We start from the raw sequence: 16,999 nt of genomic DNA on the forward strand, positions 1-16,999 counted from the left end.
ATGTTATTCATTCAATGATTTGTTTTTGGATTTCAAAATCCACATTATGTTTTAAATGGATTTGAATGGATTTGAAAGTGTAAAATAGAAGGATTCAAATCCAAGGATAAAACATGTTATTTCAAAATCCATGTATTTTGATTTCTAGAATTTACAATTCCATATGGATTTATAAATTACCTCTCCAATAACACCCCCTAAATCAGTTTTTCCAGATTTTTAGAAACTAACACATCATTTAAATTGTGTAACCAATTAAATTATAAAAAATAATAAACATCATCAATAATTTTCAATAACAAATTTTTAAATTTATAGCCTAAATTTAAACTAAATTAATAAATCATTTACAACTTTCAAAAATATAATAATATCAAACAAGTATATTAATTATTGTATGTCATATCAATATTTTTCAAAAACAAAGGTTTAAAATTATAGCTTAAATTTAAAATAAATTAATAAATTATTTACAACTTTTTAAAATATACTAATGTTAACCAAGTATAATAATAAAAGCAATCAATTCATATTAGTAAAATATAAATATAATACAAAAAGTAATAATATAATACAAATAGAATATAAATTAAGAATAACCACGAATAACACAAAACCAAACTAAAGTAAAACTAAGTATGTGTATATTGACTTACATGGAATTATTATCAAACAAAACATAACAAAACAATTAGATTCTTTAAAAAGAACAAAAAGAAGGAAATAAATAACTTCTCTAAGAACCAAAAAAACTATATAAAAATTATGTGATTAAATTTGTATAAACTACAAAATAATACACCATAAAATCAAGCTACACTAATATATCTCCTACAACAAGTAAATAAAATAAAGTTTGAGATTAGTGTTGATAGTGATTTTATATATAAGAACACCAACTAATGATAATTGAACAATATATAAGTTCCAAAATTGAAGGTTTTATATTATAGTTTAAAATCAGTGACTAAAAAAATACTTTGACAATTAACCTAATCGCTCTGCTAATAATATGAGAAATTGTTAGTAATACAAATACCATTTTTCAAAAACACCATTTTTTGGTCAATATCATTTTTGTCCTTTTTTTGCATAATTACAATGTGTTAAATTGATTTGTATAATTTTCTTTATAGGTTTGGATTCTCTGTTTTACCTTAGGATATAGTTTTAAAGGGTAGGATTTAATATTTGGAGTTTAGAGTTTAGAATTTAGTTATTTTGTATATTGAATAAATGTATTATCAAAAATGGACAACAAGAGTTATTTTTGCAAAAGGGTAATGAAAAAATGGTATTTGTAAATGTCCCTAATAATATTAAATAATATACACAAAACAAGACTAAAGTAAAAATATGTCTATGTACTTTTACAAATAATAAATTTTATAACAATAAAAATACTATATAACAATTATGTTGTTAAATTTGTATAAAATACAAAAACAAACACCACAAATTCAAACTACACTAATATATCTCTCACCAAAGGTAAAGAAAAGAAAAAAAGAACATACATTAGGGTTAGTTAGGCTATTTATATAATTAAGTCTACTCGATTTAAAAGTAAACATTTATAAATCATCCTAAATTTGAGATTTCTTTATTTTTTATTTTATTAGTGCATTTTTATATTTTACTATTAGATAAACCATAGTTTTACAATTAATCCAATTCCAAAAAAAATATTTTTTAATAATTCGATATATCTGAAAGTAGTTACCAAAAGTATCCCGCGGCGTAGTGCGGGTTTAACCTAGTAATAATTATGTTAATCTAGTAACAAATTTTTTTCTGACCACTTCACAAAAGCTATCGCTGGGCATTGCAAACCCAATGCCTGGCCCATCAATACAAGTATGGCAAACCATGCCTATAACTTGACCTTGTGCATTCACTAATGAATTAAAGTTAGATGAAACAAATTTATGCAACATCAACCTAAACGATGAATGTAATCTAACAATAATTTTTAAAAAGCAACTTTTTAATGTTAAGAAATAGACCGGGTTTAAAGCACAGTCGGTTTGGATGAATGTGTCGAGTGAACTTTCCATCAGGTGGATCTCCTGACCGAGTCGGTTAACCGAACTTGGGGTTGTGACAAAATATTAAGAGTGGATTTAGCAAGTGCCATTTAAAAAACATATTAAAATAAATTAAATATATTTACCTTACTATTCCCATAAATAAGGGATGTCTCATGCAATTTGGATAGCCCACCGCTAGAACAAAATCACCCAACGCCAAGTGTTTGGAAATCCCAAATGTCGCAGGGTTAAATTTAATATCATGGTCATTATAGACATCAATGACGGCCAAATCTTTATCAGCATCGAAAAAAGAAACTACTCCGGAGCATTCTTTGCCGTTGGACAAAAGAATAGTCACCTAAGTTTAATAAAAGATTAATTAATTATATAAATTATATATTATGATCAATACTATTCAATATTGATATCGTTACCTGAGTTAAATAATAATATACTGTATGTTTATTATTAACAGTTGATTTACCTTTTGAAGTTTTTCCCCATATTGTGGATGTGGATCAAATCTGAGTGCCTCTATGTCGTGGTACACGGTGTGTGCACACGTCAGAATCTTTCCATAAGTGCTTATGATAATTCCAGCACCAAAACAACCTACAATTTGTAAGCCAAAAGTAAAAAATTTTAGCGATTACAATTACTGCTATTTTAGTATTATTGACTACTAGGAAAGCGACTTGGAGGTGAAATCCTGAATTAAAATCTAATATTTGTAATACATCCTAAATTTTTTTTTTTGTGCTCAATCAATTTGATCATTTTCACTTACTTGCTATATATTGCTTTATGTTGGTGAAACAATCAAAGTTAATTTCATTTCAATTATATAATATTTTATGTAGTCACACACAAAAGTGAGCCTTTTTGGAGGATGATTTACTAAGAACATTATTTTTAACCATATATGAAATTTTACTTATGCTTGTGGATGTTTTTTTTCTCTCACTTTCAAAATTAGGAAAGATAGATGAGACAAAAAAAATTTCAACGCAAGCGACGGTTCTTGAATTGTAGGCAACTTGATAAGATCTTGTAGGCAACATATTCTTGTGAGTTTTGATCCGATCCTTTGCTGTACTTTCCTTGGCCATACTTATACATCACAACCCTCACATCTTATTAATTGTTTTCTTTTGTTTTTTTTGTTGATGATTTAGGTTGTTTACCTACGTTAAATTGAACCATTTTGTTAATTATATATATATATATATATATTTTTTTTTTTGAAGACATTTATGAAATAAATACTGAAGTTCAAACCTATTTACAATCATGCCATTGTATTTTTAAAAATGAAAAATAAAAACAAAATATTACAAAACCAGATTGCTACGAGATTTGCTATATTCCTTTTTCACAAATCTCTAACTTCCCACTTTTTGGAAACAACCTAACAACTAATCAATAAATATTCTCTAAACAAATAAATTATTTTCCATAATAACAAATATCACAACCAATATTTGCGACCAATCTCCCTAATATCTCTAACTCTACCGATTTTAGAAACAACCTAATCACGATTTACATGTAATTATTCTACACATTTAATTTTAAAATTCTATCTCAAAGATCTTCTCCCTCCAATTCTATGAATTTACTCCACATTTTAAACCATGTATATAAATTAAACTTAAAATAGTGATAAATTCATAAAAATTAAATCTCCATAAAATCAATATAATTTCTTGGTCTCAAATTGTTTTTATGGTTCAGCTTAAAAATCGGTAAATTAGTAACTCTGTAAATGAACGCTATACACTTTTTAGGAAATGATGAATATTTTATATTTACCAAAGGTGAGATATGCTCTACATAACATATTAAACACACATATTTTTAATCCACATTAATAATTAAAGTTTATAAAAGTAAACAATTAGTATAGTTCATATAAAAACTAACTGAGTTTTATTTTCATTGCACACAAAAACTATATATACTAAAGTATTTAAATATTTAAGGAACTGTATGATATTGTTTCTATATTATAAAACAATACAGGATATACACCTAAAACATAGAAATTGGACACTACATAATATATAGATGCAAAATATTGTATATTTACAAAATAGAATTTGTTAAAAATGCCTCTTTTGATATACCCCTTTTCAAAAATACCCTCTTTTCTGGCCATTTTTACTTTTGCCCTCTTTTAACTTTTAATGACCATTTTACCCTTAGATGAAAATTATTTTATTCAATAAAAAGAAAAACAAAATTTTCCCGCCAAAAAATTTCCGACATATTTTCCCGCCAAAAATTTTTCGAAAAAATTTTCCTGCCAAAAACTTTTCGAAAAAATTTTCCCGCCAAAAATTTTTCGAAAAAATTTTCCCGCCAAAATTTTTTTTGTCAAAAGATAAAAAATTTTGACAAAAAAATTTTCCCGCCAAAATTTTTCTCGCCAAAAAAAATTTACAAGGTTTTTAAAAGGTTTTATAAGGTTTTTAAAATTTACACCTTGTAAAGGCTTTTAAAGAGTTTTAAAAGGTTTTTTAAACAATTTGTAAACGCTTTTACAAGATTTTTAAAATGTTTTAAAAGGTTTTTAAAAGGTTTTCAAATGGTTTTTAAAAAGATTTTTAAAAACCTTTTAAAAGCATTTACAAGGTTTTTAAAAGCGTTTACAATGTGCTTAAAAACCTTGTAAATGCTTTTAAACGCTTTTAAAAAACTTTTAAAAGTGTTTACAAGGTTTTTAAAAGGTATAAATTTTAATATTTTTGGCGGGAAAAATTTTCGATTTTGGCGGGAAATTTTCGATTTTGGCGGGAATTTTTTTTTTTCGATTTTGGCGGGAAAAAAAAAATTTTGGCGGGAAAATATTTTCGATTTTGATGACTGTACATTCTTGCTGTCACTCAAAAAAGGGTAATTTGGTCATTTTGTATATAAAGAGGGGTAGTTTTAAAAATGATCAAGATGAAAGGGTATTTTTAAAAAGGGGTATGGAAAAAGGGGCATTTTTGAGAATGCCCCTTTACAAAATACAAAACATTAGTTACTGCTAAACAAAATATGTTTGGCGTTTTTAAAACAAATTTAACCTCGCGGTGTATCACGAGTGAATATCTAAGTTAAAAAAATTGTATATCCAGATTAAAAAGCCATATTTATAGCAAGTTAGTTATTTTTGGAGGCTATTTTCTTTGTAACTTGACTTGTACGTCTATCTTTTTCTTCTTTGGAACGCTTCTACATATTAGGATTAATGGTAACTAACCTAGATCATATGTATCCAATGGACAGCCTTAAGAAAGTGATGGGTTGTAGGAAGTTAATGTTGCTGATTCTTTGTTTACTTTAATTCATCGTTGTGTAAGAAAGTTAATATATAAAATTAGTATTTTAAATTTCATTTTTCAACTACTTTTGTCTTTTTGTGTACTAATATAGTAATATATATATATAGTTAACCCAACATAATTTTGTGTTAATCCAACTCCCAAACCAATATTTGAGACCATTCGACTGACTGAACTTTTAATATCTATGAATTTATCATTAACAGACAATTTTCTTACTATTAGATGACTTTCTTAATCTGATAAAGAAGCATCCATGATCGAAATACATAAACAAAACAGAACACGGTTTAGAAAGAAAAAAAACACAAAACAGCACACATATTAAAAAAAGAAATAGAATAACATTAACAGAGGTTTTATATATGTTGCTACTTGCTACAAAACTATAGGCATTTGTTAGGTTAAGGAAACATAGCCATCTGTATAAATATAGCATTAATCAAAGTTCAATGATTAGTGGTTCGTTTTACTCATGCTACAAAAAAGTTTGATATCTAAAGGATTGATAATCACTCCATTGCTGAATTATCTTTCTGAAAGAAAGCTAGATAACTGAAATGTGAAATCATTCGGGATAATCTGAAAAAGCCATCTTTGCAGGGAGTGGAGTTTATGCCATACGCAAGGATACAAGAATAAGGATCTGCAACGAAGTAAAGGAGTTTTTATATTCTTCCTCAATAAGTCAATATGTATATTGGTTAAATTTTCTCTTTACGGAGGTATTATGCCTATTGTTCCGAAACAAATATGATGAACGTATAAGATCGGTCAAAATAAAATAGATCAAGTGACATTCCCTTCTTGTGGATATAAATCAAATTGAACAATATAATACATTAATTAATAATTAGTATGAGTATCTCCGTGTGTAGTCATATAAACGTATCGCAATGAGAAAGTGTTGAATACAGAATCTTCTAATTATATTTAGGTTTCAATGTCATAATGTTCATCACAAAGACCGTTATATGAAAGCGATGTACCATCAAAATGAATAGAACGATGACATTGGCGCCTGTTAAGGATTTACCTTCTCAACAAATGGAAGGACGTCATCTAAAAACAGTCACCTGCAACAAGATAAACTGTATTCCATGAGAAAGATGACGAGAGATTTGTGCGACGGCAAAATGTACATTCAAACGATGGTAGCAAGGTGTAACATCACAAACATACAAAAACAAAAACAAAAAACAAAAATTAAAGTGGAATATCATTAGAAACCGGAATATTGATTATGATTTGTGAATCAGTAATATGTGAAAAGAGAAATTACGTATCAAAGTGAAGGGGAAACGAAACTCAATCCAGCCATCTACTCTAATCCCAATCTTCAACCTTCCTTCGACAAGTGGTATTTAGTATTTTCTGGATACAGTAAATAAACCAAGAGAGAAGCAGCTTCGTATGTATTTCGATTGATAATGATCAACAATAAAGACAATTTCTAATAGCGAATTAAGAAAAGATACCAATATATAGCACCATATGGTCGGAGACGTAAGCAAATTATGAAAACCAGACACACCTATGCCAAAACTAATTAAAAAGAGATATCGGGACTGAAAATATAATTTTTGTTAAGAAAACTATACATCACATCATACGCCAAAATTTAGAATTCTATACGTATAGAAACCAATGGATGCGAGAAGACATAAATCGCATAAGTTGACATCCTAGAGATGGGAGAAGACTTAAAACGACGCAACTGTTTAGAAGGAAGAAGAGTTAGTGACTAATCTCAACCATCGATTTATTTATTTTATTATCTGAACCGTTGATTGTTTTTTTCTTTTTTCTTTTAATATTTTATGACGTCAGCAGCCCCTCAAAAGTGGCGAAAGGTTTCACTTGCATGCGCTCATAAGTGATAGTGAACATGCGATGTACCACGTACGCTAGCCCTAAATGGACCCTATTCACTTGTCTTATTGGACCACATTGGTTATCATAAGGAAGAAAAAATTGACTTATCATTGAAAAATTGGGGACCGATCGATGGATATGAGTTGATTTTATGAGCATAAATGTGGAAAATATACAGGGAAATCAAAAAGGACATAACGTGTATTGCTCCAAAATGTTTATTTATATAAAATTACGAATTCACAAGTGCAAGTTTATGTTTTAATTGTTTTAGAGTAAGATCTTCTCAGACGTCGTCATGGTTGTACGTTACTATCAGCACCACATAGGTCCATTAATGGCATGTGAGGGGAAGTGGCTAGATGATCAGAGGCGGCAATTATGTGTCATCTAATATATTTATTACATCTATCTATAGATAGAATATATATGATCGTACAAGATTTTTGGAGAAATTATGAGATGATTTGGTATATTTAGAAATATCTACTACTATAATATATAGAAGATTTGTTTGAAACCTATTAAATAAGTCAATAAACTAACTATGTGATTGTCTCTAAACAAGTCCTTTCATGTGAAATGGTTTCCAAAGCTTTCTGCTCTCTGATGTGAATCCGATCTATCATCTTTCTCATAGACTTGATATCATTCTCTGACTTCTTTATCTTTCTTTCCCTTGACTCTATCTTCTTTCTTCTTTCCAATACCTTTTTCCTCTTTTCTACATCTTCTGCCTCCATAGCCTTATATAATTTACAGAAAAATAACGGCTAGATCATAACTGAACCGATTGAACTTTGGTTCTAATATAATATGTGTTAGATCTCATAACCAAACCTTTTATTTTTCAAACACATAAAAAAATTGGAATTAAGAAAACTGGTCAGACCTTGATCTGGTTGCGTAAGTCCTTGGTAGAAGGTAATAATTTCCATAGAGAGGCTTTAGAAGGAGCATTAACAAACACTTGATCTCTCTCACATTCAAGTTCCCTTAGCTTTCTCTCATATGTTTCTTCATCGATTGTGCTCGTGCTTGTGCTACTCAAATATGGCCATTTCATTGAACAATATAACTTCCTCATCTGTTGTACGGGAAAACACATCAATCACAACCCACATTTCAATTTTGAATCATAATTCTGATATATATGTAGTATCAAATTTTAGAAGGTTGCAGAAAGTATGGTTACAGTACTTAACTTGTTCTTTAACTTGTGCAAGCGAAATAACAGAATATTCGGTATCCTTATTTGGATTCAGCATCTTAAGAAGGCGTCTCTCACCATCCATGCCATGCGCCTTGTGTAACATCTGATGGTTTAGGTTCTGTAACATAGTAAAATAAAATGCATATGTTTGCATAAAATTTTGATATCATAAATCAAAACAGAGGGTATATATATATATATATATATATATATATGTGATAAGGGATATTAGCGGTTTCTAACATGGATATTAATTTCTCGTTCCCCGGACGAAAATGATATAACAGCCGCCTTCTTGTCACGATACGCGTTATTAGTAAAAGTTAGTTTGTCTAGCTCCATCTTCTTAGGGCAATTCGGAAAGTTCACCATCAGCCTGTCATCCTCGATGAGTCTCCATCTATGACGCAAATTGTTTTCTAGTCCTGAGATGTACTGTTCACGAACAAGCTGTGCTTGCGCGTAAACATTCACAAGCTTAGTTATTTCGACCCACAATAATATATATATATATATATATGTAGTCAGAGAGAGAGATAAATTTACACAACAAAAACATACTGTTTTCTTTATGAGTTGTTTCTCGATCTGAAGCATTTGTTGTCGCATCTCCTCTACCATCTTCTCATTCTCTTCTATTGACTTTTCATAGTGATATCGACTCTTCTTGAGTCCAACAAGATCTTGATGTCCTACATTTCGACTAGCTTTTTTCCTTCCAGTATATGCAACCTCCATAGCTATAGCCTCAAGAAATATAAAGAATAGAAGAAGTGTTTTAGATAAAGGTTTACAAATGGAAGACAGTTGCTTACTTGAGAGTTGAGACTCTGAATATAAACTTGTTGTCTCTCTCTATACAATTTTAAAATTCTCTTATTCAGAACTTGGTTTGCACTCCAAGAAAGTTGACCATTTTGCCACCTTTTTGTTTTCTTAGTTTAATTCAGCCACTCGAATTTTAAAGTTTTTTGTTGGTCAATAATTGTCTTTATATATTTTGGAAAGAAATATTGAATAAGTCTTAATTAAAGTCCAAATAAATATGGAGCAATGTTCATGAGAGGCTCGAGGGTGCTCACATGAAACTTCCTCCCGAATAGAAAACACACATTCGTCACCTCACCATCGTAGCTACAATTCGACCCGAACCGGATCCTATCCATAAACCCGACCCGGATATCTTTCCTCACGAACCTCGCTGGATGTGACCCACCCCTCGACCAATCCACCCACGTCACGGTCCGGTTCCAGTTCATCTCCGGACATATCTTGTTAACCAAAGTCGGAAGATAATGCTCACCGATGTAACACGGCGGGCGGCAGTGATCCTTAAACACGCCGTAGTACCGCCGATCGGAGACGATCTCGGCGGCGACTCTACGCGAGACCTCGAACCACTGGTTTCCTTTCCGCCAATCAGAAAGCGACACGTGTGGGAGCATCTTGGGTGTGTAACGGCCTCGTCCCATGGGCCTTGGGTCGTCAAACGAGCCGAGGAAAGAGCGTGTGGAGCGCGTTAGGTAAGTGTAGACAGTGGTGAAGTTGAAGAGAGGGATGCAAGTCTCGGAGAGGAGGACGAAACGTGCGTTGGAAGGTTCTAGATACGCGTGAGATAAAAGACGCTTCTCTGCGTCCATCATCGACGATCTCCCCCACTCAACTGCCTACAAACATTTCCAAACTATCTCAACATGCTAACCAACAAGGCAACAAAACCTAATTAAAGAATGTAAATACATACCTTGCTTGGGATGCGTTTCTTGTAAAACACGGAAGATTCGGGCGGCTCCTCAGTGAACTCTGGCGAGGTATGAACGTAAATGGAATAAAACCCTTCGTGTCCTTTGAAGAACATTTCCCAAAGAGGGGACAACGGCAAATTCCACCTTGTCAAAAACATGAACGCTACTTTTGGATGAGTTCCGTTCATGATGGCGCTGCGTGGCGCCATAGCTGCTCGCCGCATCAGTTCTTCGTCTGTAATATCACTACTAGAGCTGCGAGGAGAAGGATAAGGAGGATGAGAGCGAGGGGAAGTTAGTGGATTTAAGGTGAGAGTGTGATGTTCTTCGACCAAGAAGAGTGATGTTTGGAGACGTTGGTTAAGGTAAAGAACGAGGAGGATGACGAGAGAGGAGACGGATGTGAAGAAGACCACGGTGCCGAGGATTTGAACGTATCGGAGACTAATCGGTTCTTTTTTCATCCGTAAGTTGAGTTCTTGGACAACGGTTGCGATCTTTTGCTTTTTCATTTTTAGTTTTGCGTATATTAACAAGTATATACTCTCTTCGTTCTTAGCTTTGCTCTAGGTACGTCGTTTAATTAAAGTCCTCTTTTCTTTCGTGTGTGTAATAGTGTGTATATAAATTATATATGTCTTGTGCGTACGAATGTTTGTGTGTGAAAAACTAAAAAGTGGTGCTTAGTACAATTTTAAATAAGATAACCGTTTTGGCCACAAATTAGGCATAAAATAGGGATCGAAAGTTTCCACAATTAATTATGTTGATATGTTGATTGCGGTGAATAGCAGAATACAAGACAACATATTTTAAGATGTTATCTAAAAAACAAGGAAAAGTGTTTCACACTCAGGATTTAGTATATATCTTTCCTAAACCTAGCTAGGCAGCATGATCATGTTTGTGTGATGCATGCGTAGTGTGAGATGAACTATATATCATATATGCATGACTGCATGAGAATTGTGGGTTTTAGTGAAACGTGATTTTGTGACTTTTGTCAAGTAAAAAAACAGAAATAATTAAAGAGCATGAAATTTGCGCCAATGTTAAAGCATAGTTATATAGTAAAAATAAGTTAAAACGTTAAGTAGAAGTTTAACCAAATAAGCCAGACGTTATGTGTTTTTTTTTCTTCTAATTACCTCATAATTTGTTCTTCCTCCTCGTGTCTAGGCCTCCGCCAATATATATTAGCAAGGGTAGCAACTAATAAGAAAGTGGGCAAAAACATAATTGGTGTATTGGTTGTGGTATTTTTACATCATCTTCTTCACTCTTCAGTATGCAACATAATAACAAATTAATAATTGTGACTTATGAGATTTGAGAATGGGATGAAATAGGCTTCAAAATACAAGGTGCTTTCACACAGCCAAGAAAGATGCACATTTAACTATAAGGTAAATCTCTCTATACAATAAAACCTCTATATATTAATCTATATACTCTATAAATTAATAAACACTAAATTAATAAATTTTGTTGATCCTGAGTCAGAACAATATAAAAAATAATAAAATTCGATAAGATAATAAAAGATTTTTTTTTACAAAAAATCAGTGTGTAAAATATAGTCTCAATAATATCATAAATTAATAACTATGTAAGTTTACACATATATATATATATATGTAAATATAATAATATAAGTTTACATATATATATATATATGTAGATATAATAATGTATGCTTCTCCTATATATATATATATATTAGATTAGACCAGCGTATTAACACGGATATACCAAAAATATGTGAATTTTTAAGTTGTATTCAAAATATTAATTTTATTTCATTTGATTTTTTTTAACCGAATTTAGAGTTCACTCATTCCATCTTGCAATACAATTTCTTAATATATTACATGATAATAAAATTAGATTTTAATTCTATGCACTCATTCCCAATGAGTAACATTTATAGTTTTCATATAAAAAAAGTGCACTGTATCAAATTTATATCTTACTTAATATTTTTTTAAAAAATAAAAATTAATAAAACATAATTCTCAAAGAAAAACTGAAAACTAATTTTATCTCATAATTGAAAAAGTAACAATATCTTAAATATATTTGTTTTATATTTTGTAATCTCATACGTAATAGTGTTAATACTTGTCCAACTAATTTCAAATAAAATTATACTAACATTATCATAAATTAATAAAATATTCAAAGATGTTATTATGAGAAAATTTATTTTTTTATGTGAAGGTTAGTATCTACAATCTTTTTTCTCTTAGGATTAGTAATTGACAGTATAATTTATTTAATTATGGTATTATAGTAATTAATAGTAATTAATTATATAATTTTCTTAATTCTTTTTCATATAGAATAAGTAATTTAAAATTAGCATTAGTATTATTTTTTATATACATAGATGAGCTATTTTTTATATTTATTAAATTGTTTAAATTTTTAGTTTTTTATAATTTACAAATATGTTAAAACAAAGTTTTTTGTATATAACACATGAAAAGATCTTTAATTGTTAAAATTGACTTACTTTACAGACTTTGAAAACCAATGTTTATATGATAACATAATATTGAATACGCTATCAAATCATTTACCGATTGAAAAACTTAAGAAAATTACATTAATTTCTTATTTTGATTATCTTATTTTCCTTATATTATGTTAATCACTAATTTTAACATATTAAACATTTTATATGGTTATAATAAAAAATATTTGCAATTTAATTGCAAATATTTTCCTTAGTAATTGCACATATTTTCCTATTAAAATTAGTAATTTAATAGATAATTTTCCTATATTATAGATTACTTTTGGTTTTATATACTTTTCAAAACTATTAATTGTAATCCTTTTATTTTTATGATTTTTTTTAATATTCTTATAATTATTAAATAATTTTTTTCACACATATCAAAATATTACCTATATACTTGACACATGTTACAATTATATGAATTACTAACTTTGAAAACTAAAGTTTATATAATAAGATATAGATATAATAATAGAATATTTCTCGTAAATCTCATATCTATAAAACAATTGTTATGTTATATTTTAAAATTATGATATAAAAATATTTTATAACATGTCATAAAAATAACTATTTTTTTTTTTTTTAAATCAGTTTCTATATATGTATCATTTACATTTTGATATTTTGATAAGATTATTAAAATACAACAATTGATATTATTATTCATAAATTTGAATGTATGTATGTTATGTGTATAAATGAATTTGTCTATGATATTTATAATTTATTATGAATAATAGTTTCTAGATATTACAAATTCAGTTTGAAGACTATAATCTTATTTTTCTAAAATTATCTCAATTCAAATTTTTTAAAAATTTAAACAATTAAAAAATATATCTATAAATTGATAATACTATAAATTAATAAAATATCATGATTTTAACATTATCAATTTATACAGGTTTTACTGTACTAATCAAAAAAACACTAAAAACTTTTGTACGTTTGACAACATTGGTACAAAGCTTAACAAAAAAAAAAAAAAAATTGATACAAAAAAAGAAAAAACAAAACTTAACAAATATAAAAGGGCTCATATTTAAGCCCAATAGGCTTTTGTCTTTGTTGTCCATGGCTTAATGAATTATTAGACTTGTCAACCAATTACAACTTCTTTTTTTTTCTTTAACAAAAAAAAAAACAAAAAGCTGTCGTCGTCGTCGCTTCATCGTCTAAAAAAGCAAAGCTCTCTCTATATGTTGTGTAATCCGAATCCGACGAATTCTCCTCCTGCGTAATATTGCTGCACATCCATCTTCCTCTATCTCCGTGTTGACTCTTGCGGCGATCCAACAACAACGCGATTCTCGGTGTAAGTCGCACGATTCAGCTATTTTCCCCAGAAGCTTTTTATGGTTTCAATGTTGGTTTTATGCAGAGATTTATTCCTCTTAGGGTTTTATTATTTAGCCCCTACTTCAGGAAACGTAAAGGAAATTAAGTAGATATCAGATTTAGTAACTTTCCTGCTCGATGATGAGTTCCTTGGATTAAATCTGAAATTGCTGCTAGGTCTATGTTTGTTTGCTATGTGGGATTATATTTTCTAATCGTGTGATTTGGGAAAGCGGCTCTTTCAATTGTTAACTTGAGCTTTTGTATCTGGATTTTGCAGAACAAATCCTGATCTTTCCTTGGAAGTTCAGAGATTGAAGCTGAACTTGTTCTATAGGAAGATACTGCTCTAGGGATTTTTAGAGATGCCTAGGGATTTGTCAAGATCGAGGTCACCGTCTCCATCACCTTCACGTCGCAGAAAGAAGTCAAGGTCTCCTGTAAGGCATAGGCATAGCAGGAGGACTAGAAGAGATAGAAGTCCTTCTCCATACTCTTCTTATTCGTATAGCAGGTGATACCCGTAATGTTTTCTTCGCTTTTCCTTTGTTATCATCATTGGTTTATTACACGAATAGAACTGTCAGAAAGATTGGTCCAACCCGTTTGTTTATAGAATATGTAATGTTTACATAGTTAAGTTGTACGCATATCTCATCTTTCTCAATTGCTTTTATCAAAGTTCCCACTTATATTTCTACCCTTCCCTCAAAGGGAGTGCAATGTTTGGATGCTGCTGGCTCTATCGTAAAAGCCTTTAGTGATGTTTCGTTTTGGCAATATGTTGTTTTTATTTGGCTGTTGTTAGCAGTGTATAAAGTTGCGGTTTTAGGCAATGCAGCCTGAATCAGTGAAGACATAAGTGAAGTTGAAATATTAAGAGTACTGATTTTTTGCTTTAGTATATATCCTAGTGGTATGTCTAGATGGCGTGATTTTTTGTTAGAATCAGTTTCAGGAGCAACTGTTAAGTTATTTTTAAGTGAAGTTTGTATTTGTTAGTAATGAAGAGACAAAACCATTACATTTTTCTCGGTAAGTTAATATAGTAATTTGTTGAGAACATGGCTGAAAAGTTAGGAAAATGATACATGCTCTTACCATTATAAAAAGCTCAATTTCTTCCCGTTCCACGGGAGGGGAAATGAGCTGCTGATGGATAGCTGTTTGGTGTTATTTCATTGATCCCTTGTCTCGTTAGCTTCTTCGTGTGATAAAAGTTGGAGCTGATAATTCTTTACAGTGTATGAGGTAACTGCACATACTTTTGTTTCCTTTATGTGAAATTGTAGGCGACCTGATGGCTCGTCTTCACGTGTGTGGTAGTTCGTTAGTTGCACCTTTTGCTTACTGTTTTATTTGGGGTATTGTACAGACGAAAAAGTCGTTCTATTTCTCCTAAGCGCCACCGAAGTCGATCTGTTACTCCTAAGAGACGTTCTCCAACTCCAAAACGTTACAAAAGACAAAAGAGTAGAAGCTCAACTCCATCTCCTGCAAAAAGATCTCCTTCCGCAACCCTCGAGTCAGCTAAACATAGGAATCGAGAAAAACTTAAAAGAGAAGAGGAAGAGCGAAAAAGGTAAATCAATACAAAAATTTTAAGTAAGATGGATGTTGTGGTGAAATAAGGTTTTTGTTATCAAATGTGATTTTAGTGTAGACTGTCTAGTGTGGAAGTCCTTGATTGTTAGTCTTCAAAGTGCAACAGGTTTCACGGTATTCTCTCACGGGCTTTGCTTATGAAGATAAGCTATCTTTCGACTTGTTCATATTTGATAGTTCATACTATCTCGATTTTGATGAGTTACCGTGAGTCATTACATGGATCATGATTGAGTTAGAGATGTAAATATGTCAAAAGCACAAGAATAACCTTGGTGAAGGTTTGCTTGTGTTATGCTGATAAAAAAAATAATACTTCACCAAATTTACCCTTGGCGTTGGGAGGAGTGGTTACAAAAAAAGTTTCACCAATTTTTCTCGGATTTGGAATAAATTTTTGGTTTTGCTCTTCAAGATTGAAGACATCAGGACATGAGAAAGTTCAGGTGATATTCAAGATTCTGAATCTGCTGTGGGTGTCCTCTAACTTTTCACTATATTTTCTACCAGGCGACAACGTGAAGCGGAACTGAAGCTAATAGAGGAAGAAACTGTGAAACGGGTTGAAGAAGCTATTCGAAGAAAGGTCGAAGAAAGCTTACAGTGTGAGAAAATCAAAATGGAACTTCTAACGCTGCTGGAGGAAGGGCGGAAGAGACTTATTGAAGAAGTCGCGGTTCAACTTGATAAGGAGAAGGAGGCTTCTCTTATCGAGGCTAAAGAAAAAGAGGTAACGTGAATAAACCCTAATGCCCTTCTCAATTCTAAGAATCTTTTTTTTTTGGTCGAAAAGCTTCCACATGTTGATGGTCATTCTTTCATAAATGTTCTTTTCTTGCTGAGTGTCATGTGACTTCACTTCTAGAGTAGAGTGACCGAAAGGGAAAAAGACCTATTTCTATGAGCTGCTTTAGTTTTCTAGGTGGAGACTGTTGGGCATTTTCTCATTTTATTAGATTGATGATGCTCTTGTCAGATTCCTTGTTACGCAGTGACATGGTTGGAAAAGACTTTGCTTGTGGCTTATTAGAATGAATTCAAATTGCTTATTAAAATTCGGTATTGTAAAATCTGTCCATCAAGGAGTCTTGTTAAAATGAGAGAGCCTTTTTTCAGGGCGTGATGCGGTGTTTGTCGCAGGAAAGAGAGCAACAAGAGAAAGAAGAGATGGAGAGAATAGCAGAGGAGAACCTAAAGAGAGTGGAAGAAGCTCAGAGAAAAGAAGCAATGGAGAGGCAAAGGAAAGAGGAGGAACGGTATCGGGAGCTCGAGGAGCTGCAACGACAGAAAGAAGAAGCGATGCGAAGGAAGAAAGCGGAAGAGGAAGAAGAACG

At 30.9% G+C, this 16,999-nt stretch overlaps 3 protein-coding genes and 1 long non-coding RNA gene across 7 annotated transcripts in view; 1 reads left to right on the forward strand and 3 right to left on the reverse strand.

The window, feature by feature from the left end:
• LOC104755316 lies at positions 6,141-7,025 on the reverse strand. Its single transcript, XR_762207.2, has 3 exons — positions 6,841-7,025; positions 6,645-6,736; positions 6,141-6,438 (listed from the first exon to the last, which is right to left on the reverse strand). It is a non-coding gene; the product is annotated as an uncharacterized LOC104755316 (long non-coding RNA).
• Positions 7,617-9,247, reverse strand: LOC104755319. Of its 3 annotated transcripts, none has more exons than XM_019239303.1 (5): positions 9,012-9,247; positions 8,694-8,900; positions 8,443-8,568; positions 8,130-8,324; positions 7,617-7,983 (listed from the first exon to the last, which is right to left on the reverse strand). In XM_019239303.1, exons 1-5 carry the CDS (start codon positions 9,186-9,188, stop codon positions 7,783-7,785), a joined length of 906 nt encoding a protein of 301 aa, XP_019094848.1. In that variant the 5' UTR covers positions 9,189-9,247; the 3' UTR covers positions 7,617-7,782. The 3 variants fall into 3 exon arrangements, with proteins under 3 accessions (XP_019094848.1, XP_019094849.1, XP_019094850.1); XM_019239304.1 differs by having other exon boundaries at positions 7,848-8,035; XM_019239305.1 differs by having other exon boundaries at positions 7,848-8,043.
• On the reverse strand, positions 9,479-11,483 carry LOC109130235. Its single transcript, XM_019239686.1, has 2 exons — positions 10,195-11,483; positions 9,479-10,117 (listed from the first exon to the last, which is right to left on the reverse strand). The coding sequence occupies exons 1-2, from the start codon at positions 10,705-10,707 to the stop codon at positions 9,479-9,481; spliced, it is 1,152 nt and encodes a 383-aa protein (XP_019095231.1). The 5' UTR covers positions 10,708-11,483.
• The window catches only part of LOC104755318 (uncharacterized protein At1g10890-like), a gene marked incomplete in the record, with an annotated part of 6,215 nt that continues 799 nt past the window's right edge, over positions 11,584-16,999 (forward strand). Inside the window, 5 exon segments of one of the 2 annotated variants that reach the window (XM_019239684.1) lie at positions 11,584-11,601; positions 13,874-14,037; positions 14,341-14,574; positions 15,436-15,642; positions 16,176-16,395. In XM_019239684.1, coding sequence (XP_019095229.1) covers positions 14,426-14,574; positions 15,436-15,642; positions 16,176-16,395 — 576 coding nt within the window. 2 annotated transcript variants of the gene reach the window in all.

This window comes from Camelina sativa, chromosome 17 (genome assembly GCF_000633955.1).
Source record: "Camelina sativa cultivar DH55 chromosome 17, Cs, whole genome shotgun sequence".
NCBI lineage: Eukaryota > Viridiplantae > Streptophyta > Magnoliopsida > Brassicales > Brassicaceae > Camelina > Camelina sativa.